This window comes from Watersipora subatra, chromosome 6 (genome assembly GCF_963576615.1).
Source record: "Watersipora subatra chromosome 6, tzWatSuba1.1, whole genome shotgun sequence".
Lineage (NCBI taxonomy): Eukaryota > Metazoa > Bryozoa > Gymnolaemata > Cheilostomatida > Watersiporidae > Watersipora > Watersipora subatra.
The window spans coordinates 44,087,825-44,115,328 of record NC_088713.1 but is presented as its reverse complement, the minus strand read 5'-3'; the positions used below and the strand labels follow the sequence as shown (position 1 = coordinate 44,115,328).

General features: G+C 35.4%; 1 protein-coding gene across 1 annotated transcript in view; it reads right to left on the bottom strand.

Moving 5' to 3' along the window:
- The window catches only part of LOC137398870 (band 7 protein AGAP004871-like), a 35,984-nt gene extending 10,126 nt beyond the window's left edge, over window positions 1–25,858 (bottom strand). The window contains exons 1-5 of the mRNA XM_068085044.1: window positions 25,645–25,858; window positions 19,181–19,275; window positions 16,576–16,648; window positions 12,832–12,914; window positions 1,287–1,438 (exon numbers count right to left, since the gene is read on the bottom strand). Of these exons, the coding sequence (XP_067941145.1) occupies window positions 1,287–1,438; window positions 12,832–12,914; window positions 16,576–16,648; window positions 19,181–19,275; window positions 25,645–25,714 (473 nt within the window). The 5' untranslated portion in view covers window positions 25,715–25,858. The remainder of the gene's footprint in view (window positions 1–1,286; window positions 1,439–12,831; window positions 12,915–16,575; window positions 16,649–19,180; window positions 19,276–25,644) is intronic.
- Between the last annotated feature and the right edge of the window lie 1,646 nt (window positions 25,859–27,504).

The window sequence follows — 27,504 nt, the reverse complement described above, 5'->3', positions numbered from 1 at the left end:
TTAAAATATTCTTAAAATATGGAATAAGCTTTTTAATTCCTTATATGGTGTCGGACGACGGGCCACGAACTTATTTCTCACATTATATTCTCATAACATCCGTATATAATCACTCTTATATATTTTACATTACTTTTGTATATGGTTTTTGTCTCTATTCCACATTTATATTGCTAAAAATTTTTAACGCTTTACAGTTGGCAGGCTTTACAGTTAAAGCCAACAATTTAGCGATCATATTAATCACCTTTCTTATACAGTTTCCTGTTGATTCCATTATACGGTACAGGAGGAAATACATATACAGTCAAACATGGATAACTCGAACTTCACGGGACCGAGCAAAAGTGTTCGAATTATCAGAGCGTTCAAGTTATCAGAGCACTGTCACAAGTCCATGTATTTACTTATTTATTAGTAGATACATGTACATATACAAACTATAATATAAATCAAAAGCACAAATGGCTTGTTTCAAATTAAATGCTTCTAATGTAAAGTTTAAAATGTTTTTATCAAAAAGTATAGAGATTTTTCTATCACTTGAGATTGGTTTGTTGTTTGAGGTGATGTTATTGCCAGGACGTTTTTTAGATTGACATTGGCAAAACTTGATCGTTGCTGAAATGCTCAAAGAAAAGACATCTTTTTCTTTTTAGCGTTTTACCCACAATCAATTTTGCCGATTTTTCTTGAAGTTTATGCAAAGATTACCTTACTTTCCTTGCTTCCGAAGGGCGATCGCTAAGCGGATTTTTGGTATAAACTAAATTTCACCAAACCTTTAGAAAAGTCGTTGACGAAAATATTTTGCCGATGGTGGTAATAACGACGCTTATGAATTACGAAAAGATGAGGTTTACCTCTATGGCTTGGAATAAAGTGATTTTCTAAAGCGATAACAACCGTTTCGGTAGCCGTTGGGCAAAAAACAGTTCGAGTTAATAGTGTTGAGTTCGAGTTCGATCCATGTTTGACTGTATATATATAGGAGAGCTCTCGCTAGGAGAGCAGAGTAGTCTTGGCTACGCTACTAATGGGAATTCCTTTGAATAAAACGAAGAAACCATTCACACTTGTCTTGCATTTTAGGCAGCAATTCTTGCACTCTTTGTTTGGCTTCTCAATATGTTTTTCACTTTTCAATTTGTTTTGGAACAATCTTTAACTGAACCATGATTGATCTTAGGCTAATGCAATCTGAATGGGTTTTGTCAACTAAGCTAAAAATTTAATATTAAAGCCTTAGTTTCTATTCTATTTGCGGTGGCTGTCTCAACTCTTACCTGATTCCAAGGAAGTTTCTCAAAGTCGTCTGCGCAAGGAGCTGGGTAGACATGTGGGCGTTAGTGACAGCCGTCACGCTGAGGATCGGGTTCTGAATGCGGAAATAGATAACCGCATCTACCGAGACTGTCACAGAATCCTTCGTCAAGATCTATTATCAGAATAAAGTTTTTTACAATCACACAATATTTTTAAAAACTTTTGGTTTACTGCCAAAATATTTAGAGATGTTTTTATTGTCATTCAAATGTTAAAGGTTGACTTGCAATAAAATTCACATTACAGTTATTTGGTATCAAAAGATTCACCATGTCTTACTTTGCTGTGTTGTAGGTGCAAAATATGAGGAAATGTGATTACAAGCTCTTAAAAGCGAACAGTTAAAAAAACTGTTTTGACTTTATTGAAAAATCTGTTTTTGTAACTGTTCGTTTTTGAGCTTTTAAGAGCTTGTAATCACATTTCCACATATTTTGCACCTACAACACAGCAGAGTAAGACATGGTGAACATTTTTATACCAAATAACTGTAATATGAATTTTGTTGCGAGTCAACTTTAAGCTTTTTGGCTCACTGCCAATTGAGGTAAAGCCTCTTGGCTTATTTCCAAATAATCTAATTTTAGTCTGGCATGAATATGTACTACTTCAACTTGTAACTTACTGTAGACGACCTCTTAAGCATTTGCGTAATATAGATGTGTTTTGTATTATGTTAGAGAACAGCTACTGAACAGCAGGAAGAGCTGACTTCTAAACTAGTAGGTCTAGAATTTTGCGGCTATAGATCAGCCGGTAACATGTACAGAGGATGGAAATAAAACACCATACGCCCATAGATGAAAAACTATTAAAAAATTAAAAGCTTACAAAAATTTCATTTTTTTAATTAACACAACCCAAACTAGACTTTTTGTTGCAAAACGGTCATAGTTAAAATGAAAAATATGTCAGAGTTATTTAGTCAACACAAAAACTGGCCATTTTATTTTCGATCGTCATTTAATTTTTAACAATGACAAGAAACCTTTTCTTAATTTACTTCAATCTGCATTTCTAACAGCATTTAGAGCAAGGTTTTTGAACAAGTACACGGAGAAAAGGGCAAGAGCGGCAGGTGCTGACACCAAATTAGGTATTACTAAAATACTCACAACATACAAATACTCGAATACTAAATGGAAGCAAGCTTTCATCTCCGCTAAAAAGTATTTGAGTAATTTTGGCCAAACATTCTACCCAATAGTTGTAGCCTTGGAGTTGCACTGTCATCAAATAGACAAGACAACTTCTTTTATAATACCCTCTAAATTCTAAAAGGTTTCATGAAGTCTTTATGTACCAATAATAACTCCTAGTCATGTATTGGCCAGTGATGTGTTAAAAGTTCAAGGTCATTTTAACAGCGTCTTTTATGTGAATCTATCACGGAAGTAGGAATATAATTTCTGAAAAGTTCTAAAAACAAATTAGGTACGATCAGAGCTAAAGGAATTAGTCTATCATTAGTCTCAAAACTAATTATGGCATTGGCAGGCACCTTCCGCCCACTGACTTCGAAAAGCTGTAACAGAATTAGCGAGAGAGACATGAGCATTCAGAAGTGCAAATTTTCTGAGCCATCAAAGGCATGAGTTTCATAAATTGCGTGACGCGTGAAAAATTGCGTGACACTGTGTGATGGCTACAATCATGCCAGATCGTCATAAAATTGCTCCCAATGGCTTACCAGATGCATTTTAAGTAATATCTCAACAAACTAGCAATTTTCTTTCCAAGTTTAAATTATTTTCAAGTTAATAGGGGTCGAAGATTTTCTTCAAGCATGTGTGAATCTGCCAATTTAAGCAGGTTTTAATACATTTTAGACCAACTTTGACCCTCACATATTTTTTTAATTTGTTCAGATTTTTCTCAAATTAGAAAAATGTGAAGGTCAAAATTGGTTCAAAATGTATTTAAACTAGATAAAATTATCTTGAGTCATATTTGTTTCCTATGCTATGGAGATGACAGGCAATAACAGGTGATGGCATAACGTACCCAAGACAGAGAGTTAGTTACATGTACTGATAATTACCCTTGTTCATAACATCATAATTGACTTGTTAACCTAAATAGATTGTGTTAGACTCTGGCTTGACAGATTCGTGAAGCGTAAAACATAATAATAGATGCCTAGTCATTCACTGCTGCCTAGCTCATCCCACGCATCCACAAAAACATATGGATATCCACAGTTAGATTTACTAAGTTTCTGGAAGTTTTCATACAGTGATAGCATAGCGGACGCACATCCATATGGAGCGTAATGCCATCATGGAAACAGCCTCGTCGCTATCATTCAGTGTCGCCATTTGGAAGCGAAACACATATGCGATGCGCCATCTTTGTGCCATGGAAACGGCCTTAACGACCAATGACTGCTCTCTTGTGAGTACTTTCCTGTGGCTTCATATAGGCTGGTTCACACTATATCGCCGCATCTCAGCGCTGATGCTACGATACTTCGGTGATCGTTGATGATAACGATGTTCACGCCATCACAAACTCATCCGCGTTTGCATCAGGAAATACTCCATGACATTGTGTTCTAAATTTTCTTTTTAAATTTTCACGAAAAAACCTCCTTGTTTTCGCGTGATTGAAATCAAATACTAGTCCCGCAGCAACGGTCATAAACGGAAATAAATAAATAATGCTATTGGTGATCGCGGATTACCATCACCGAATTGGTTCACATTTAAAAGGCAATGGTCGATGCTCAGCAAAAGATTGAGATAGTTTGACAGTTTGTCCGCGTTGCTTCGTCGATGCCATTGCTTCACGGTTCACATAATCGACGATGGACGCCAAAAGGAAAACACTGACATACAGCGATATAGAGTGCATCAGGCTCTATGCAGAAAATGTTGTTGTTAAAATGATCTAATCTAATGTTATTACTTGAAGCTGAAAATGGCAGAAGAGAAGGCTGTATGGATCAGCCCCAAAATTGAAAAGCCCAGCGTAGCACTCCATCACTGGCTCACCGGGTGTCGCTGCATTATCACTGCATGAAAACTCAGTAATTGTAGCACACATTTCTGAAGCAAATGCGTTCAGGTCTTATCTTTTAATGGGAAAGCAACTCCAAACCCATTCAAAGCATGGAAACGCAGTATCCGAGAAACTAATGCTGTTTTGAAAATATAACTAAAAATATGTTTATATTTGTTTAAATTATGTTTATATATGTTTCAATTATTTATATACACTATACATAAATGTTACATATAATCTATATTACCATATTGGCAGTAAGTTCATTTCAAACAGAATTATTTCCCAAATTAAAGTATGCCATATCAGAATCATAAAACAGAACAAATAATATAAAAACAGTAACTGCTTCGCATTACTTTATAAAACCAGTGACTTTGAAGTACTTGGTAGCTGGATGAAATAAAATGCAGATGCTCGATATGAAGTGGCCGACATATTGTACGATGGCAGCAGAACTATTGATTACCTGCTGTCAATAAGTATCAGCACTGACTTGTATTGCTGCTTGCTATCTCTGTTAGCAAGCCGACCACCCTATGCGAACTATCCACTCAAGCGTTGAGCGTATAGGCTAGCGCAGACAAAGTTGGCAGAGTTCCAACTTCTGCCATCACGAGCTCGATCTGCTCGACACAGGTGGATGTTTAGTATTTTGGCTAGTTATGCCTTAGGCTTGAATCATGGGCACTCGAAAGCCTGTATAGGATTTTCACTTCAAATCTCCAACTTTTGTTGAATTGTAATTAATGTTTTGAAGCTAAATTTTACTACATCTGACTAGGGAGTTGAAAAACGTTGAGTTAACTTTTATGAAAGCTTTTCCAATCTATTCAACAAATAAGGTAAAATGGATTTAAAAAATGGAAAGGGTAGGCAAAGTGCAAGACACTTGTAGAAATATCATGAATCTAAAAAGGTCATATCATAAAAAAAATAATTTTTGGTTTGTACTTTGTATGAAAAAACGAGAAAAATTTTAAAAATCAATACCAGGTACTGTCCAGCTAACATAGGTCTATTTAAAGGTGACTTTGCACAACATTTTAGTAGATTTTATCAAAATGTATTGGTATTTTTCTATTATTTGCGATTGTTTTTTATGTTTGAAGTGATCCGACTGTCAGGATGTTTTAAGATTAAAATCGACAAAACTTAATTGCGGTTAAAATGCTCCAAAGAGAAGTACGTCTCAAAAATGATGTCAGTCGTGTTTCCTGCTTGTCCTTCACGTTATGACATCGGCTATTGCGTTCAAGTTGCAGTGCTACTCGTCTCTATGGATATATATTTTGTAATTGATCTTGATTGTTAAAATAAAGCTTCAAATACCTACAGCTTTAGATACATTTTTTTAGATGTTTAAAACAATTTTAAAGATAGATTAGTTAGAAATTGTCCACTTTTTTCTCTAAACGCTGTGCATATATATATATAACATATAAGAACCTGATGCCGATGAGACCGTTTATTTATTTATCCCTTATAAACAACTAGCTGTGCACCCGGCGTTATCCGTGTATTAAAAATCAGCTTATGAATAATCAAAGGTAATGAGAGTTGCCTGGCACTTGCTATTAGCCTGGCACATTGCCAATGAATAATTCGAGTAAGCTTACTAAAAAGGGCTTCAGCTATCCATGCCGTTGCGCCGTCACGTCACGAAAAGACTTCATTTTTGAAGAAGTCTGGCATGTCTTTTTTGCTGAGCGTTTTAACCGCGATCAAGTTCTGTCGATTTCAATCTATAAACATACTGGCAGTCAGATCACATCAAATATCAAAAACAACCGCATATCATAGAAAAATACTGATACTTTCAGTTAAAATCTACTAAAATTTTGTGCAAGTTCATCTTTGAAAGTTTCTGTAAAGGGCTGCCTACAAGGCAGCAGCTAGGCATCAATAAAGGTTTTTGTGGCATTTAGCGCGGATCTTACTGCATGAGCATCTAAATAGAGATGTCCTTATGTTCTGAGAGGTATCATTAACAGTTATCCAGATAAAGCTTGCCATTTTTTCACCACAATTACTTGTTCTAAATAATTCTTGTTCATTTGAAATTACGACTTTCAGTTGCCTAATTATAATTGAATAAGACATTCAAAGTCAATCTCAACCACTCATATCTGTTCTTTAAAGCTGTTGCGATGGTGAGCTTTCTTTTTAAAAAGAATGAATGCTAACCAATGTTACCGCAAAAGATTTGGAAAGAATCTGAATAGACCACAAATGCTGTCAAATATATGTTCTTAACATGTACACAATCTGTCATATATAACACTATATATTCTGATGGTTATTACCACAGAACTATTTAAAGAGCTTCTGATGGTAATAACACAGAATGTGTTATTACCATCAGAATACGTTGTTACCACAGAGGATAGTTAATAATTTGAGTATAGTCTTATAATCTTATTCAGAACAAAGTTCTCTACAAGATAAGCATATGGCTGTTTAGTTAATCCAGCTCTCGCAAAGTTGCTGACGCTTTCTTTGCGTTGAACGAACGCGGTGAGTCTCTTAATGCCATGACGATAACGATCTGGTTTTCCTGTTTGGAAAAATAATTAGAAGTGGAATTGCTGAGCCAAAAGACTTTCAATTGGTTGCACGTGATTGGCAACAAGGTTGTTTCAGTGGAGACAAAATTTGATTGGTCCAGCTAATGTGTAGGCTTCGTAATGAAAAGAAAAATGAAACAATTTCGATGAGCCGATACATCAATAGGGTTTCCACAGACCCTAAGCCAATACCATCGAATTATGGTCTGTACTTCTATGAGTTACATTGATGTAGCACCATTGATGCTTTAGAAACCCAAACCCATGATCTCATAACACCACCAATGGTCCTTGCGTGACTAGAACCACCGACCTTCTGAACATAAGTCCACGCACTAACCACTGGGCTACAACTGCTATAACATCTCCCAGCATTTAATCAATGTATCATGAGGAACTAATGCATTGGGTATACGGTATGCTGGGCGCTTCATGATGGACAAAAACTCATCAACGAAATGGCTTTTCCGGTTCAAAGATATGTCAAACTCAGCAACCTATTGTTTACTGAATGAAAGTACACAACTAGCTAACCACACAACAGTTGTTCCTTCGCGTCAAAATTGATTTAGCAATCAGCGGAAACGAATTACGCAGCATTGTTATTCTCTGTTCATATCGCATGAGCTGCACGTTATTTCAGTTCCCATTGCTGCCGTGTTAGAGCCCAGTATACGCAATGAGGAATGTAATGAATTAGTAACTGAGTTTTATTACTGTGTAAATATTATTCAGCCTTCCAGTCATTACGAATAAGTCTACTAGCTATAGTCGCTAGTCCTGAAGGCTTTGCCTTGTTTGTTGTAAAACCACAAATGGCTGTAAAACAGCTTTGTTCCAGTTATCAACACGAGATGAAATACTGCAAACTATGTTTGTCAGCTTTTTGGCGGTGTACAACCTGGAATTGACCAATCATATCTTGCAATAACCTCGTACGTACACGCATAATGGCGGTATATTCTGTTATCCTAAAGGAATGGATATCGATGTTGTATTTCTTTGGTTGAAAAAATGTCAGTTTGAATTGGTATAAAGCCTTTGTAAAAATGTATCAAAAATCGGAAACAGAATAGAAGCTTTTGCCACTCCATCTCTCTTAGTAGAAACACATCGCCGACAGATCGTCCTGGAGTAACCGTACCTTTAGTTCAGGCTACTCGATTTTCAGATAGATCACTGTCAAATAGTATAGACTTATTGAGTAGTGCTTGAAATAATGTATTTATTGTGTGTTGTTCAGTCTGAGAGTTAACACATAACTGAGGCAAAACGACAGAATGGCTTAGATAGCTATAAAATTGACATTAAGATGTTTATGCCTACAGTGCTCTGACTTTCATAAAAAGCCTTAAAATCATATAATTGCAGTTACATGCAAATATCCTACATGACTAATAAGACTACATGTCATCATACTTTTCCCAAAGAAAACAACAAGAGATATGTTCAGAATTACAGCACGTAAACCACAAACTGCTATTAGATTTGAAAGAAAGAGTAACCATACATTAAAACCACAAGAAGCATATAATGAGTATGTGTACAGTTTGTGTAGAAGTAATGTAATATAATAAAGCATCCTTAATGCGAACCATAGCTAATGTTAAGTGTCTTGACCATATCGTATTGGTGGTTTCGATACCCTGCCAGACCTAGTCACAGTGACATTTGCATTGTGTGTAATTTGTGCGGCACTGGTTGGTACAGTCTCACTTGAATTGGTGGTGGCTGTTGGACCACTACTTGCTCGTGGTTCAGGCCAGAATTTTCACTAGCTCTAGGCATTGAGCGTACATCATAGCGAAGCAAGTGTCAATTGTCAAGTGTCAACATGTCAATCACTTGATCGAAACTCGACTTGCTCAGGAACTGGAGTGAAATGTGCTATGATCGCAGCAAAGTATAGAGTTCACAGTAGGCACAATTTAAATTTTCAGAAGTGGGTCATTAGGTCATTGATTTAATTTCTTTATTTTTAGCATCACTTTTTTCCGATTTTATGACCTTGTGCTATTTTTTCTAATTTGTAATGGTTCAATCAGAGAGATGAATTGAGGGGAAGATTATTCGCGGATCATAATGATCGATTTGTACAAAACACTCAATAACAACGACATTTTCCGTTGGACAGCCGCAGAGTTTTTAATTTTCATTCAAATTTAATTTAATTTTCTTACTCAAGCCAAATTTTAATAAATTTCATCAAAAAGTATTAATATTTTTCTATCATCTGTGGTTTTGTTTGCTTTTTTAGATGATCTGACTGCCAAAATGTTTCAAGATTAAAATTGCCAAGATTTGATTGCAGTTAAAACGTTCAGATCACGGTGAATGTATATTATGATGTCTATAGTATTAAAAAAGACTGACAGAATAGAGAAACGTAATGCTGCAACTGGAATGCTATAGCTGATATTAACTGGAGTAACGATTGCAGCTAGTGATATCATTTTGGCACGTAATTTTATTCTGAGGAATTCAACCATAATTAAGTTTTGTTGATTTTAATCTTGAAAAATTCTGGCAGTCAGACCACCTCAAACCACAAAAAAAATCACAAATGATAGGAAAAAATCTTTACGTTCTGATAAAATCCTTTAAATTTTGACTATAGTGACCCTGTAATGTGATGTTTTTCAAAATACTCGCATCTCATTGGCCAATTTTCCTACTTACTTTTGCATTTTGAAAAAGAACCAAAAGTTTTAGGTCAGCCATTGCAGGAATAGCATTGAAATATGTCGTGCTTTGAGATGAGCACTAAAATATCCTTCAAATCAGGCCTAACTGTGTCATTGGCCTAAATTGAGTTAGCACAGGGTTACTGTCTGTTTGTATTATCAGCTCTATAACAGCTTCTCATGTTTTCCTTGGTTTGACCTCTGACCTCCACTAGATCCCAATGTTTACTAAACAATTGCATGGGGGCTATCTTGATAGGCTAATTACCAGAAGACGTGCTTGAGTGCCACTTATTATATGCGTACGTGATGCTCCACTCGTTTACTGAGGCTGGTTCTCATATTGGCTGCGAGGGGCTGACTATGGCGCCTTACAGTGCATCGCGTTGCGCGTTCACAACTCGAGTTGCACAACACGTTGTGAACACGCAACGCGACTTTTCAAAAGTAAGGTGCAATATATCGGTATTACGGTAGCATAACCATAGATCTGGTTATATTAACAATGGTACATCGATAGGCACCCGTTAGCTAATAGAAATTAAACTATGTATGTATGTACTGTAAAACTAGAGCTAATGGCGAATTATTAGAATTATACTGTGCCGAGTTGCACAATTCGCGTTGTACAACTCGAGTTGCACAACTCGAGTTCATCAAAACCCAAGCCGAGTTCTTTCAACAGCAACTCGAGTTAAACAACTCGGCTTGAGAACATCTCATCGTTTCATTTTCTCTAGCTATATGGAAATTTTTGGTGCATCATTAAACGCCGTTGAAATAACTTCTATGTTCATTTTCGGTGTTCATTCAGTTTCTTGTCAGATTCTAGAGAGATCACTCTTTTTCATTTGAAAAAGAAGTTGCCCGGCTGGCTGCAAATTTCTTTTTCCCGAACAGGTTTACATACGGCAGTAAAATTTTGGCTCATGATTGGCTTTAGTAATTGAGCTTTAGTAACCAAAACTTACATCATTACATTAGAAATCAATAGTTATAATTAGAAAGGAACACAAAATTCTAAATAACGTAGCAAAACTGATGTTATCATTCAAAAAGTGCTGTTAAAACGTAAGAGGGGCTCACTTAAAACTCATTAATTTAAGCCATTTTGAATAAAATTTTGGAATTTAGTGTTCCTCTCTAATTATAACTATTGACTTTCAATGTAATGATGAAGGGTTTTGATTACTAAAACTCAATTACTAAAGCCAATCATGAGCCAAAATTTTACTGCCGTATGTAAACCTGTTTGGGAAAAAAATTTCGCTGCCCGGCTCTCATATAGATTGTTTTTAGTTTGCTTTTTACATTCTACAATTGTTTTTGTCTCGTTATATTTATAGAAATAAATATCGCCAATATAATTATATAATTCAAATGTGTATATACATTTAAATTAAGAGTGTTAAATTTCTGTAAATGTTCTGTCAATGAGACACCCCAATTACTCACTTTGCTTTTTTACAAACCCGTGTTAGTTTTGCGTATAACACCACGCGAGTTAATCATAAACCCAGGCCGAGTTGTAAAATTCGGCAACCCGAGTTGGACAACACGGCAACTCGAGTTGTACAACTTGAGTTGTGAACCCGCAAGGCGAGGCACTGTAAGGCGCCATAGCTGACAGTAATCTTGTGGACGCATCGCTAACAATCCCATAAACCTCACAGCCATCACTCTTCTACAGAGCACCATGGAAACGTATCTGCTTGTTGGGGCAGCATAGCCTAATGCTATGACTCACCAGGTGTCCCTACACTTTCAATGTATAGAAACTTGGTAAATTACTCATCCTATGCTATTTATAGAAGGCTGGCATACAATGTTGGGACTTCTGCCAAATTCACTAGCCGTATTCAGATGAAATGGTGAGATGGGAATAGTAAAGCCTGGTTCCCATATCGAATGCGAGACCCCGGCAGTAATCTTGCGCAGCAAAACACTTGCGACGCTAGACATGGAGGCTTCTGTTCACAAGCTGCATCGCTAATAATTGCATAAAAAATGTTAGCTGCCATGCCGTTTTGAAAATGCTGACCTTCACCTGTACAGCGCATTTCAAAAAAGTTCTGTTTATGGCTCTGCGCGAAAGTTGAACAGGGCTGAACTCTTGCGTTGACCGCCGGCAACTACCAGCGGTACTCGGAGCGTAGGTTCACATTTGACCGCTGATAGCCTTGTGGTGCTGTCGCTGGTGCTTGCAGCGTATATGGGAACCAGGCTTTAGCATAACTTGCAGTGTATATCACAGGTCGATGGTTAAAGGGCTGGTACTATGTCAGAGTTGTCCTCCCAATGGTTATTTGTCGACTTTGTGCATAATAAATCGATGGCATCATCGGGCAGCGCGGATACGCCACGGCATTCAAACTCTCCCGATTAGTTCACTTCATCATAGTTGGTGAGCACCCATGATAGCCTGTGCAATGTGTACCACTTGAGCGAATTGATTGGCTGTCACGTCACGGATTGCTTCATCTATGTTTTCAGATGTTGCAAGAGTATTTACTTGTTTACGCAAATGAATCGTATAATGAGAATGCTATGCCTAATTGCTCATGTAAACACGGATGTGTTTGGGGATAGTGTGAACATTGTTAGCACAGATGATCACCGAAGTAATGTGGCATCAACGACCACATACTGTGATATACACTACTATGTTTCCATGACACGAAAACATCACACATCATGCAGATTTGGAGTTGTGCACACGCTGCGTTACCGTGCGAATTAAGTGTTTCTATGGACGTTTGCACGCTGTGGATCGACTCTGGCGCCTTGTTGAAAAAGGTGAGGAACCGTACGCTATAAGTTGATAATAAGCGACGGAAATTAGCAAAAATGTGAAACTGATCGAAAAAGGACGACGGAAGTAATGAAAATGTTTAAAATTGAATAGCTGGTATTTTAATGCACATCATTTGCAAGTGCGGTTTCCACTATTCGCAATCATGATGGATTCGATAAAGTTTTGCGAATTGCAAAACTCGCTTAGCTTGCGGATTCATGCCATTTCCATGATGCAGTTAGCTTGCGGATTCGCTTAAATTTGTGAATAATGGAAACATGGAAACATAGCGTATGCCAAGGGCACTCCACGTGCTTTTTTTTCTTGGTTTCACATAGTTTCATTTTAGGCAAACTATTTCATAACATGTGTAACTCACCTAGCATCCGAACACACTGATAAGGTATGCAGCAGGAAAAATGAAAGAAATGGATTCTGAGCAAAACGGGCTACGTACCTCTTGTGGAGGCACATCAAAAGTAACTGTTCGCAAATCAACCTTGATGTAGTTGTCCATGCATGGAAAGATGAAGAAGAGACCTAAAATATAATTATTCACTGAATTTAAGGCTGATAAAAATAGTTCTTTATGACTTTTCATGTTTAATGAATACAATAAGTAATTATACCATCCATTTGATGTGTGTGGTCTATAAGGTATAAGTTCATAGAGTTATTCCCTGAATCTTAAGATATATAAAAGATAACCTTAGAGTAATAAAAACAAATATCTGATAGTTTCATATTTGATGACTATAATATTTGATTATACATGTACCATCCTATTGAATGTGTGGTCTATAACGGATTTAAGTCCATAGAGTTATTCACTTGATCGCAGGCCATATCAAAGATAATCTTAGCCTAATAAAAACATCTCGCTAAGATATTTCAAATATTACGAACATGGAAGTGATTACACTACCCTATTTTATGTGTGGTCTATGAGACAACATCTAAAGCCATGCCCACACAGAGCTGCTTTTGGTTCTACTAAAGTTTACCGCAGAGAATGGTCTCTGGTTGAATGCTTCCATCTCATTTTTTTCTACATAAATTTTGGCGCGAAATCCATTATGAGTACCAATGGAGCGACCGACATTACATTGCAGCCAAGATGCATAGACGGAAAAGAACAACTCCCTTTCAGTGCAGCTGATGCACCAGGTGCAGTGCGTCTTGGGACACGCTATTGTTTTGCTCGCCACGCTCAACGGGTGGACAACTCCGCAAAAACAACAGTTTGTCAAGACAGGCTAGAATATCAGGGTATCTTGGTAGATGTTAGCTAACAGAATACCTTTGATCCCGTAGTGGTCGATGATCTTTTATCCGATCAATATGATACTAATTCAAACGATAGTGACGATGTGAACGATGAATACTATGAGGAAAGTGATGGCTATAGTAGTTCAAACAATGATAAAGGTTTGAGCGACTATAACCTTCACAACCTATAAAATATCCTACAGTATGAATATATTTGCAGAGTTAAGTTTCACGCAAAATGTCTTTTTCATGCATATTCGCGGACTAATTTATTTATTTATTATTATGTATTTTATATATTATTTATCTAAAGCCCCGGCGATGATTTTAAAAAAGTTTGGAACTCAGCTACATTTAGTACTTCTGCCTAGCGACTAGTTTTTAATTTGAGGCAGTAGTTATTCTCTCTTGTGTTTAAAAATAGCACTAATTATTCGCGGAATTCAATAATTCGTGGAATTGACTGTTCACGGAATTGCGAATTATTAAATCCATCGAATATTGTCATCATGTAAGGTACATAACGGTTGTAAATAAAATACTTCAAATACATCAACCTTCTTTAATAAAATACTTCACAATTTTCAAAGATCACTAGATAATTCGATTGAATTTTGCAAATAGACGGTTCACGATATATAGCGATATTATTATTATGTACAATAACTTGTAAATGTTTGTTGATAATTTCTATGTTAACTTTAAAAGAAACTGTTTTGGTGATAATTAGAAACATTTATCCCATGAAAGCCAGTGTGTGAAAGGCCATGATATGAGCTTATTATAAGGCTAGAAGCCTTATGTGTTTTAGTTCCAGGATCGCTTACTCTGAAAATTCTAAATGTATAGGTAGGCCTATAAGATAAAGCGCCATTACACGATTATATCGTTGATACAATCGACGACATCTCTTTAATTGGTGGCGGTTTTCAAAATACCTGACTTAAAAATTGTTACCAAACAATTAAATCGCAATATCGTGATGCTCTAGATAAAGGAACACACATAAAAACATGATGTACGGACCGTGGTATCGGTCTGCCAAAAAGAATGTTCTAAAGCGTACTATACGTAATACATATGAATCAATTCTTTTGTAGAAAAAAAATTAATGCAAATAAATTTGAGTTCAAGCCATGTATGTCCACAGAATACCGATATTATCAACTTTCCAACAAAGATCGCAAGGTTTTGAGAATTTGACACGGCGAAAGGGTTAATATATAAAGCTATGACCAAAGCATGATGCAATGTTAGCATTATATTCATACTGGGAGAACTATGGCCTGGTTATTGACCTATTTTTACAATGTACACAAAAGATGCTTAAATGCCTTAGTGTTTAAATACAATACGGAAAGAATAAACAAGTTCCATACAGTGAGAAGTGTTTACATTGACCTAAGGCTAACTATTATGCTATTGCTATGGCTCCTACTACGCATCTAATTTAGCTGGCTAGTGTTGTATAAGGAATTCACTCAATATTTATGTGTATAACAGCATCAAGTAGTAATTATGGAGATAGAGATACGAGTCAGCATGCAGTCTACCCTTATCATAATTACGCTGCTTATTAGGCACACGCCATGCTGTATTACTATGCCATGCTGCCAGTGCATAGCCTTCTCAAGGGCGCAGTACAGGCAGTGATATATGGAAAGGGACAATGTCCAGATATGCTGGCGCTAAACGTGCAGGTCGATGTTTTTTCTTCATGAAGTTTGACGAGGCAGGTAATTTTCGTGCTTGCGTTGATCGGCCAATGAAATGCCGAGTTTAATGCTAGTTTCATAATATTAAAGGTCCCGAAAATGAAAAGTTGTATGTGACCATTTTCTCTAGTAGCATATTAACAAGGGCATGCATGTGTACATTAACTGGTTAAAGATGTACTTACATAAAACTTTGGTAGATTTTATCAAAAAGTAAAGATATTTATCTATCATTTGTGATTGTTTTTGACGTTTGAGATGATCTGGCTGCCAGAACTTTTCAAGATTAAAATCAACAAAACCTTATCACGGTTGAAATGCTCAGAAGCAAATTACGCGCTTAAAGGCTGGTTCACACTATATCGTATTTCGGCGTTGATGCCACAATACTCCGGCGATCGTCGATGATAACCATGTTCACAATATCACAAACACATCCGCGTTTGCATCAGAAAATACTCCGTGACATTTATCTTTTTTTATTTTCGCGAAGAAACCTCGCAGGCGAGAATCAAAAAGTTTTCGCAGGCGAGAATCAAAAAGTAGTCCTGCAGCGACTGTCATAAACGAATATGAATAAATTACGCTATCCACGACCGCGAATTACTATCGCCGAAATGGTTCCCATTTGAAAAGCGGTCGTCGATGCTCGGCGAAGCATCGGGAAAGTTTGACAGCTGCAAACTTTCCTAACGTGTCAGCGATGCTTCGTCAATGACACCAATTTACGGTTCACATAAGCGACGACCAATGCCGAAATGACAACGCTGAGAAATGGCGATATAGTGTGAACTAGCCTTAAATGATGTCAGTAGCTGCCATGAATTACTACAGTTGATATCGGCTATAGCATTCCAGTTGCAGCATTACAGGTCTCTATTCTGTCAGTCTCTTTGCAACTACATGTATATGATTTCACTTACACTTGATCTCAGTGTTTTAACTGTGATCAAGTTTTGTCAATTTTCATCTCAAAACATCCTGGCAGTCAGATCACCCTAAACATCAAAAACAGTCGCAAATAATAGAAAAATACCGATGTTTTCTGATAAAAGCTACTGAAATTTCGCTAAAGTTCATCTATAAGCTTGTCCCCTTTCGAGCATATCATCCAATCGATATCACATTGTTTTAAGTAAAAGCAGACTTTGGGGAAGGAAACAATCGTACTCGAAAGCTTGCTACCAAATGTAGTATTACATAGCCATCAAACCTACCTGGACCCTTAGCTCCACCAGATGCCAACCTTCCCACCCTGAATATAACAGCTCTCTCATATTCCTGTACAACCTAAAAGGAGAGTCGATAATATGAACTTCAAACAATTGTCATCATTTGCTGTCTTTTTCACCAAAGCTAGGTTGATTCTCTAAACCAACAGTCAGGAACCTTTTGACTGAGAAAGCCAAAAAACCTGCATGTTTTAAAATTCAATTCTAGGAGAACCATATGTGTATTTTGAATCTCGAAAACATAAAAATGAAAAGGAAGACCAACGAATTTAATATGTTTGATCAATTTTAGAGTATAAGAAAACTGGATTTATTTCGAACAACTATGTTCAAATAACAATTTTTTCTTTTAGCAATCTGTTGGTTTGAAGGGTTTACCTTTTCGATCTAAAAATGTCTTGTTCGGTCTCTGTGACGGCCTGCGCAGAGCGGAGTACAAAAAGCACTAGAAACTCTCTACCACGCGCACCACATCAAAAAGTTGCAAATTAAAATATATTTTTATTAAATGGATATCATTTTTATTTTGTTCATTGTTACCAGTATTAGTAATAGTACTATTATGTTAATTAAATTAAAAACCAAATTAAGGATTATTATTCCACTGATTTATCAAAAAGCCAAATGCAATAATCAAAATAGCCACATATGGCTAGAGAGCCATAGGTTCCCTACCCATTTATTGACCTGCTTTTCATAGGTTTCCATGGACGAGTATAACTGGAGTGACGGGGGAATTTTCTGTTTTTGTCTAATATTTAATATCTCATGCCAAATTTTACCAATTTTTTCGAGATTTATATTCTTTTTATACGTTTCTCTATTTTTCTATACATTTTCCAAATACCTCTCTGTGTACAATAATCTTATGCAAGATTCTGCAACTATTTATGCACATTTTTGCATAATATCTTATCTTATATTTCTTAACAGTATTGGGTTATTAGGATTATTGCAATATTGCTGTGATAGAATATAGCATTGTGGCCAGTGTCTAATATTAATCATGATACATGATTAAATGCAACTGGGCATGTGCAAGACATGTGACAAAAACAGAAAATTCCCCCGTCAAGTGACCAGGTTCTGAGCCACTCCAGTTATACTCGTCCGGTTTCCATACACTATCGCTGTATAAAAACTTAATTCTAGTGACAGCTTTTTAAAATACAGTCTTCCTTGATAACAAATACTCTTTCAACAGATTGCTTGTATTTTGAGAAATTTTTCTGCCAATGAGATGTGTTTGTTGAAACGGCAACTGCTCGTCTGCAGACTATGTATCATAGTGGTGGTCCTACATATCTTAGTGGGTGGTCCAACATATCTTAGTAGTGGTCTCATCTTCTGCAGGTTCATTAACAAACATGAGAATCATATCTATTAAGAGATCTTTGACAAGTTGGAGGTAAGTTGGCAGATTTATTGCATCCAAAGGGTTTAATATCGTTCCACCAGAAAAGTGGGCAAAATATAGGCGACATTCGCTTCGCTAGAAAATGGGCTAAACTTATATTTCCAAAATTCTGACGAACCATTTGAAAAACGCACCGCCAGCCTCTATTTGAATGCCACCTCCAATTGACCGGCATTACAGCAGAGGAGTTGAAAAATGAAAAAAAAATATATACAGTGAAACTTGGATAACTCAAACTTCCCGGGACCGAGCGAAAGTGTTCGAGTTATTAGAGCGTTCAAGTTATTAGAGCACTGTCACAAGTCCATGTATTTATCAGTAGATACATGTACATATACAAACTATGTATTAATCAAAAGTATAGAATGCTTGTTGCAAGTTAAAGGGCCTCTCATGTAAAGTTTTAACAATTTTTATCAAAAAGTATAGATATTTTTCTATCACTTGAGATTTGGCAAAACTTGATCGTGTTTAAAATGCCCAGAAAAGAAGACATCTTTTTTCCTGAGCGTTTTAACCAAAATCAATTTTGCCGATTGTATGTTCAGTTTTTCCGTAGATTACCTTGCTTCTCCTTGTTTTCGAAAGGCCATCGCAAAGCGGATGTTTGGTAAAATTTAATTTTTGAAAACCTTTAGAAAGGTCGTTAACAAAAATATTTTGCTGATGATGGTAATAATGACGCTTAAGAACTACTAAAAGTTGATGTTTATCTCTATGGCTTGGAATAAAGTGATATTCTAAAGTGATAACAATCTTCTCGGTAGCCGTTGGGCAAAAAACTGTTCGAGTTAACGATGTTAAGGTCGAGTTATCTAAAGCAATTTATCATTGCGTGGGAACGGACCAAACAAATCCGTTCGATTTAACCATGTGTTTGAGCCATTCGAGGGCGAGTTATCTGAGTTTGACTGTATATATATAAATTAATATAAATATATATATTTATATTACATATATAATATAAATGTATATTGATATTTCAGCCCTATAACACTTGTATCCTTGAAAACCTGGTACTGAATGTATGATTTAGAAGGCAGCAATGGTAAACCACCTATGCCAGCCTATAATCAATAATATAATTAATTATTAATGCCGTATTAGAATAAAACCGACTTGAAGCTTATCTATTCTCGGACTCCTTTACAAATAGAGATAAAATCAACTGACCTTTATACAGATACAGAGAGAGAAGGGCAGCGTGAGGATGATGAGCAGGATGGATATAAGCATCAGACATATCTCACAGCAGGTGCTTGAGTGCTCTACAAATACATTGTATTAAACAATAAACATTAATTACATATATATATTATATATAATATATCATATACTCATGCTACAGACAGTACTGTTTCGGCTATTACATAAAACAATAAAAATCAATTACTAATATATATATAATATATATTATACACAGCATAATATATATTATATATAACGCTACATTATATATATTGTAATATATATTATATATAATACTACATTATATATATATTGTAATATATAATATATCATGTATATTACAATATAATAATAAATAATATATATATTATGTAAATAATATTATATATATAATATTATTGAAACAATATATATATAATATATATTATATATAATATCTACTATATATAATATATTATATAAATAATATTGTATATATAATATATTATATATAATATATATATAATATATGATATGACATGAATGACATCCAAACTTATATTGCTCAAGGTTCCGTCAGACATGTGCAGACAAGGCAACAGAACTATTGTTTGTATGACAATGCTCCTAAATAACCCATACAGCCTCGGCTTGCAGTGAGTTAAGCAGACACCAGAGGCATAAAAACAGCATACCATGATTTTTTAGAAAAAAATTCAAACGGCTAAAGTTCTAGCGAGGATACTTTCAGCGTTTTTAGTGGTAAAGTGTTGGATGAAGTGTTTAGAACTGAGCTATTGATTGTTCTCTGACTGCTACACTTTCAACATAAAAACCAACAAAGTATTGAGATACATAATATTGATTATAAAACTGGTTGTGAACATCTAGTAAGATAGATACCAAAGTTTAAGTGCTGTCACAGATACACCAATGCTGTCAGAAACTAATCAAAACTGCTAAAAGTTCAGCAGGGATGTCAAAAATACACACAACTATCACAAAATTTATTTCAGGAAAGCTCTTTTAAAATAATAATGGATTGAGAATTAATACTATTATTTTAGAACTGAAATCTTTAAATTTGTAAATAGTATTATAACCGTATGAAATACATTTTGAATAACCTGTTACATGCTTTTCAGCTGTTAAAATTAATTACCAATACAAACTCAAACACTAATTGAGAAACATGTTTGACCGTGTTTACAATATGATCACCTCAAAACTGTTTCACAAAATTAATTAAAATAAAAACTGCCGGCTTTGTACCAAGTATGGTCATGAAGCGTAGTATTTAGAGGCTGGACAACATGAAGCGAAATATTTTGGTATATATGTGAGTGTAGTGCCTTGCAAGAACTTTGTTAGTGACATAGAATATGCTAGTAGCTTAAAAAAGTAGTCATAGAAAGTATATAATACTCAAGTTACAGCGCATTTATACATGGTCACATTTTTCGCAAAAGCAACACCAAAATACAAATTCAGTAATCAGTAAATTTGTACGACACTTTTAGGTATACTATTCTTCAGGCTGATAAAAATCCTACGGTTTACTTGCCTGAGAGAGTGAAGACAAAAATGTTGTCTTACAATAGAATTTGTCATTAAATACTTTCTCAGGCCAATGCAAAGCTTGGTAAAAGTGTTTGAGAGCAGGTCACTGTTTGAGAGCAGACGACACACTTATTGTTGTCTTTGCTACTCAACAATCGATAATAGCAGCTTTGATATCCACTGGTCTTAAAAATTTTCATGCAAACGGAAACTCGATACGTCAACGATATTTAGCTTTTGTTGAAGCAGAGTTGAAAGCAGAAAATCAATAGAACTTACTGATAATGTATTCAAAGTGGGAAGACAGATCAATGATAGAATACACGTTTAAGAGTCTTCACTTGGAAACCCTCGATGCCGAAATGTATTCAAGCTGTTGCTAGATATCATGTGTGCAAAAAATGCAATTATGAATGCAAATGTTTACTATAAGATGAGTTTTGTCCATCAGTCCAAAGTCAGGGTTAGAGGAGTAATATACTGTTTCATACTGGATTCAAACTCTAAACATTCGGCTTGGTGGACCGACACCATCTTTGGGTTTTTAAGAATAATCCATATATATAAATGTCAATGTTTGTGTGTCTGTCTGTACTTCGATTTGTCCAGGTATAGCTATTGAAATCTAGGAATTAAAAGCTCGCTATTCTCAAACCACACATTTGACCACTGAGCTATACAGTCCTTGGCGTTCTATTGCTCTTACCATATACCATATACAGTATGCACATGATAAATGTGCAATTTTGATTATTAACATATATTACCTTTTGCATTTGCTATTTTTTTAAATTGTTTAAATTTTCGAGTTTTAAAGAATAATTGTTGCTTATTCTATATATTATTTTCTTTAATTATTATATATCATATTACACATATACTTATTTTCTGTGCTTTATCAGTGAACCTGACGATCTTTTACGGCTCTCTAGAGTGCCAAAGTACTAATTCCTAAAAACAAATCTTTTTTAGAGTGTTCAATTTCATCCTTTTTTGTAATCTTGACAAATGCCGAAAGCATAATATTCGTCTGTTAATAATTATGATTAGCAACTAAAGCCAAAAGAATAAGACTTTGCCAACAAATGCCACTTTTAAGATATCTAAAATATAGCATTACTTCATTAACAAACTTCGTCTCTAAAATGTCTAAAATATAGGACTTAGTTGACAAATAATATATCCAAATTTTTTATTTATATTAGCTTATTTTATTTCTGTTAAGTTGGCTCCACTGGAATAATTCTTAGACGCAACTTGAGAAGTTTTCCATTCAACGCCTAATCAATAAACTGAGTTTTTGATCCAGTTTCGAACGTTTATGCATTATACATTAATGCACATATTTTAATTAGATAGCACAACATGAAATATAAACATTTACTTTCATCATAATAGGGTCAGACATTCTATGCACACTCTTAAATAATAAATGAAGTTGGCATGTATGAATATTTGAATAGTCACCGAACACAATAACGGAATCACTTAGACGTTGTTGAGACAACTAGGTTTTATAGAAGTCTGAGTTAGGTATAGTCTATATATTTGTGGAGAGGGTTACCATGGTAACAGTACGTCTAATCAACTAGGGTACGGTCTAAAGCTATTAAAATCAAATCATTCATTGAATTGTGTGATGGTCTGCTGACCTCAAAACAAACTATTATTAGCAACAAAGACAATGGTGAACAAAAAGAAAACGTACAAATCCTGACAGCATTATGCTCATTGATTTCAAATCTTCCCAGTTTATGTCATCGACCACTAAAGGCTGGTTCACACTATATCGCTGTATGACGGCGTTTTCCTTTCGGCATCCATCATCCATTATGTGAACCGTAAACTAATGGCATCGTCGAAGCAATGCAGATACGTCGCAAAAATTTGCAGCTGTCAAACTTTGCCGATATTTCGCCGAGCATCGACCAACACCTGTACATGGTAAAACATTTCGGCGATAGTAAGTCGTGGTCGCTGATAGTGTGCATTATTTATTTCCATTTATGATAGTCGCTGCAGGATTAGTATTTTATTTAAGCACGCGAAAACAACAAGGTTTCACAAACAAAAAACAACAAACAACACTACGTCACGGAATATTTACTGATACAAATGCGGATGGGTTTGTGATAGTGTGAAAATTGTTATCATCACCGAAGTATTGTGGCATCAACGCTGAGATACAGCGATATAATGTGAACCAGTCTTGATATGTATCCTTGGAATGCATTGATGTTATTTTCATAATGGAATGTTTTAGTTCTGCATTGAGTGTGGTCGAGTGAGTAATAAACACTCTCTAGCTTTGTAATCATTTGAGATAACTTTCTTGATATAGTAATTTGCTATGCCACAAATATTTACTGTTCATTATCTACTAGCAGTGAGCCCCCGCATTGTTCAGGATTTCTTTCATTTTAAACGCAATTTGCTACAAGGACAACAATCCATGAAAACAAGGGTCTATAATTCATGCAAAGACACATTTTTGAGTTTATAATCAGATAGATCATGGTGCATTTATATGGAATATAAAAGTTTGAAGATTTAGCAAGGCGTTGCTCGAGTTCGGCCTGCTTTTGCATGATAAATGAGACAAAAGTAACATTCACTAGTGTTACATGCTACGAATTTTTGTTGAATTTTTCATCTTCGCAGCAAGTAAATGGTTTCAAATGTCATATATACGTAATTCTTCGGAGCGATTTAAACCTACGATTCAAGGAGGGTATTTTTGAAAATATCGTATCAACAACCAAGTAGGCTACTGTGTATGATGTAAACATCAATATTCGTATTATTGCATAAATCTTTGCGATCGGAGATTGGATTTTCATCGCCTTCATTAGTGATGTTCTTACAGCATCCCTACACAGCTCTGTTTTCAACGCACATGTTTTATAGATATTATCTCTGAAATAAAAATCATTAACTCCGAATTTAAGACAGAAATTTCCCACATTTTTTGACATTGAAATTTGACCTTGGACACATTTTAATAGTGTCAGTCGCGATATAAAAATTGCGCTTCGTTGTAACTAAAAGCGCAACAGGCTAATATAGAAAACGCAGATTTGTGCGACAATTTTGTCGTAGCATGTAAACTCATCAGCTACAAACAATTGGGAGTTATATTATGTAAATATGTCTTCCTCATTCCTATGATCAAAACCCCAACTTCGAAGCTCAAAGATTTGTAGCACTAGTTGTGACACTAGTTATTGTAGACCTCTAGCAGTCTACATTTATAACTCTTCACTTACGCGAAGCCTTTTCACTGTGGACACTGTCCTTATTATAGTAAAAATAATTGGACAAATCTGGAAGGAAGCTAGATTAGTGCAGTTAGCAGAATATTGGTACAGGATGCTGAATGCCATGAGTTCGAGCCCCGTCTGCAGCGATCTTTTATGAAGCATTTTAATCACAGCTCCTATTATTTCATCAGCATGATAGTATCAAGCATGGTTGCAAGGCAATCAGAGTTTTATACATACAGTATATCGATGACGCATACATGTAACACAACTATCACCTGTAGTTGGCAAACTTTGATCCTAAATGGATTCTTTAGCTAAAGCTAGCACAAAACTACGTCTAGGTGTTTTAAAACTTAAAGGTTGACTTGCGACAAAATTCACATCACAGTTATTTAGTATCAACAGATTCGCCATGTCTCACTCTGCTGTGTTGTAGGTACAAAATATGTGGAAATGTGATTACAAGCTCTTAAAAGCTCAAAAACGAACAGTTAATCGCAGCCACACGAGACCGCCGTAGTTTGGATTCTCTTTCCAAAACGGCTCAAATGTGACGGAGTTGTGTTAGATGGTTTCTGTTTACACTTTCATGCAACCTTATTCGTCGAAATATTTTCACAAATATACTTCACGCATTCAATAAAACCATATCTATTGTTCTTATGCATCTGTTTTATCATCATTGTAATGCTGTCACTTTTAGCAGTAATATTTAGTGATATTTAGCTCGATATAACTTTTAGCTCGATCGGCAATCTTAGAACTTTCGTTTTCCATATAAATATGCCCCGATCTATCTGATTAGAAACTCAATAATCCACCTTTGCATTAAGAAAAAATTTCCTCGATGTACGCAATTATGCATTCCTGTTGTGAAACGATTTGCATTGAAAAGGAAATAAACTTTGAGCATCTCCAAAATTAATGCTCGTATATTTTACAATATTAATATGCACAGTACTTGAATGTATTACAAATGTTAAACAATGTTAACCAAACAATATCAGTACTAATTCAACAGATAAAAAGCTTGTAGCCTTTGCTCGTAGGTAACAAACAGTCACTAAAACAATACAGCAACAAAATATTTTAGTATGCATGTAACCAATAGTACAACTACATGGTTGAAGTTTATAGCGCTTAGTAGTTAATCACAAATGATGCCAATAAAGGTTTACATTAATAAAGATATTTTCGTATAATTGCCTGATATATCACCGAACAAACATGCAATATCCACCAAAATGTCAATTAGAATTAAGTCAATTTTTTCTAGTGAAATCTGTCGCCCAATAGCTCACATAAAAGTGTAATAGGCCTAGGATATAAAAAAACTATTGAGGTATGTCACTATTTTACTGTTTCACACATTTTAGCCTGTCAAGAAGCTAGTAAATAGCAACTAAAATCCTTAAGTGCTCAGAAACACGACCATACCTGCCAACTCTCACGCAATCACCCCAAAGAAAAATGAAAATGCGTGAGAAATGCGTGAGATTTTTGCCCCAATTTCCAAAATTTTATATATACTATCATTGATACATCAATTGCCCCAAAACCAAATCTCACGCATTGCCCCACTCGTGGGTTGGCAGGTCTGAACATGACACGAACAGTAGCATCCATTACATGTATATAAAACCATACCCTCTTCTTCGTGAGCTTCAAAACTTCCCGGCTCTTGATAGCTAGGCCCCTGTTTATCTTGTTCCGCCATTACTCTGTTTCCACCCAGGATTATATCGTACGTTTAAACTAGCAGAAAAAAATTGTTGTCAATCGTCGAGCGTGTAAGCTATCCTCAATTTACCCTACGCACGAGTGCTAATAACAGTGTTATAAGTGTACGCGTTACCAAGGCCCCGGTTCGCAAAACTATCTCACGAGTTTTCGCATCGAAACCCCGCCTTCTTTTAGCAGTTCTTTCGGAAACGTGTGTGGGGCAATAGAAATACGCAATACATTTGTTCGTCTTTTATTGTGTCACTGAAGCCGAAGTGCTACAAGAAAGTTCTGAGGCTGTAAAAATCAAGTTGTAGTTTGAAGCTTAGTCAACATTGAAAACTTCGGCTAATATCTATAGATTTTTAACTATCTATCGTTTCTCGCAGTTTGAGGATATGGGTAAGTTTTGTAGCGATCCGCACCCGTAAAAACTTAACTTTTTGCGCTTTTGTTCATTCGTGTTTGTTTGTGAATATTATTTATTGAGGTTTTCATGAGAAAATAGTATTCTGTTGACCTCATATTTAAAAATTAAAGCTAATATAATGTGGTATAATATGATAATTGAGAATAAAATTGATAGTGGCTACAATAATATGATTTCTAAAAGAGGATAATAAGATCGTTGATTGAGCTGAGTATATATATATAGTGTATATATATGCAAGCTGAGTTGATTGAGTATTTAGATTCCAAGTTAGTAATTATTAGTATGGTCATTTTTTAAAATTTTTTAACGCGGGTGACACAATACTCTACTATTCTTATGTCAGCTATGGTTGTAAAGTGACAACCTGTAATAAAAAAATGGATGATAAGTACGACACTGAGTTTTCGCCATTGTAGACGCAGAACAAAACTCTTAAAATGGAAATGGTAGCCCTGAGAAGGGCTGAGGTGGTTGGTGAGACCATAGAGTAATCTCCCCCTAGAGTGATAACTGTGCATTCAGCAACACGAGCGTTTCCGGTGCCAACAAGGAGCGTTTAGGCCACGCCCCTTTTTTGTGCTAGTCAATCGTAGTAATTGACAGAACAATAACATCAGCCATGAGAATGATCATGAATTTCCACAGTTAAGATAGTAATTATTGCTCATATTAAAGAAATGATGATTATAGTTTATTACTCCAATATATGCTTATTATTTAAAGCAATTCAATACCTACATGCCTTGCAAAGGCACTGAATAGATAGTGTTAAGTAAGTGAGTTAATGCAATCAGTTACTCCAATGATATACAGCCCCCACACATGGGGGGGGCTGTATATCATTGGTTACTCATAGATAAGATAGATAGTCATACTGGGGTTGTATTACATTAGTGTGATGGGAAGCTAATCGACTGCCATCAACTGAAAGTATTGACATTGTATGGTGATAGAGTGATTCATTGACCCACAGTCCACAAACAGCCCTTGCATGTAATATTAGATTTCAATACATATCAATCAAATACATAGACTAGCTTGAAGCAAAGATGTCCACTAGTTAGTGGACATCGCTGCTTGATGTAAGCAAGCAAAAAGCTTGAAAGTGTGGCAAATGTTGTTATATGTTAGATAAAAATAAATTATACTTAATTATACTAAATTTTAACTATTTAAAAATAAAATAGACTTTTTTATTACTTTATTTATTAAATAATTTTTTATTGTAATCATAGCTAAACAGATTATATTTAGCCATTACTTGCTAATTATTTTACATTTAAACACATTTACAGTTTTTTTTCCTAATTTATTTCAACAAAACACTTCTTTCATGATGTGAAATTTAAAAG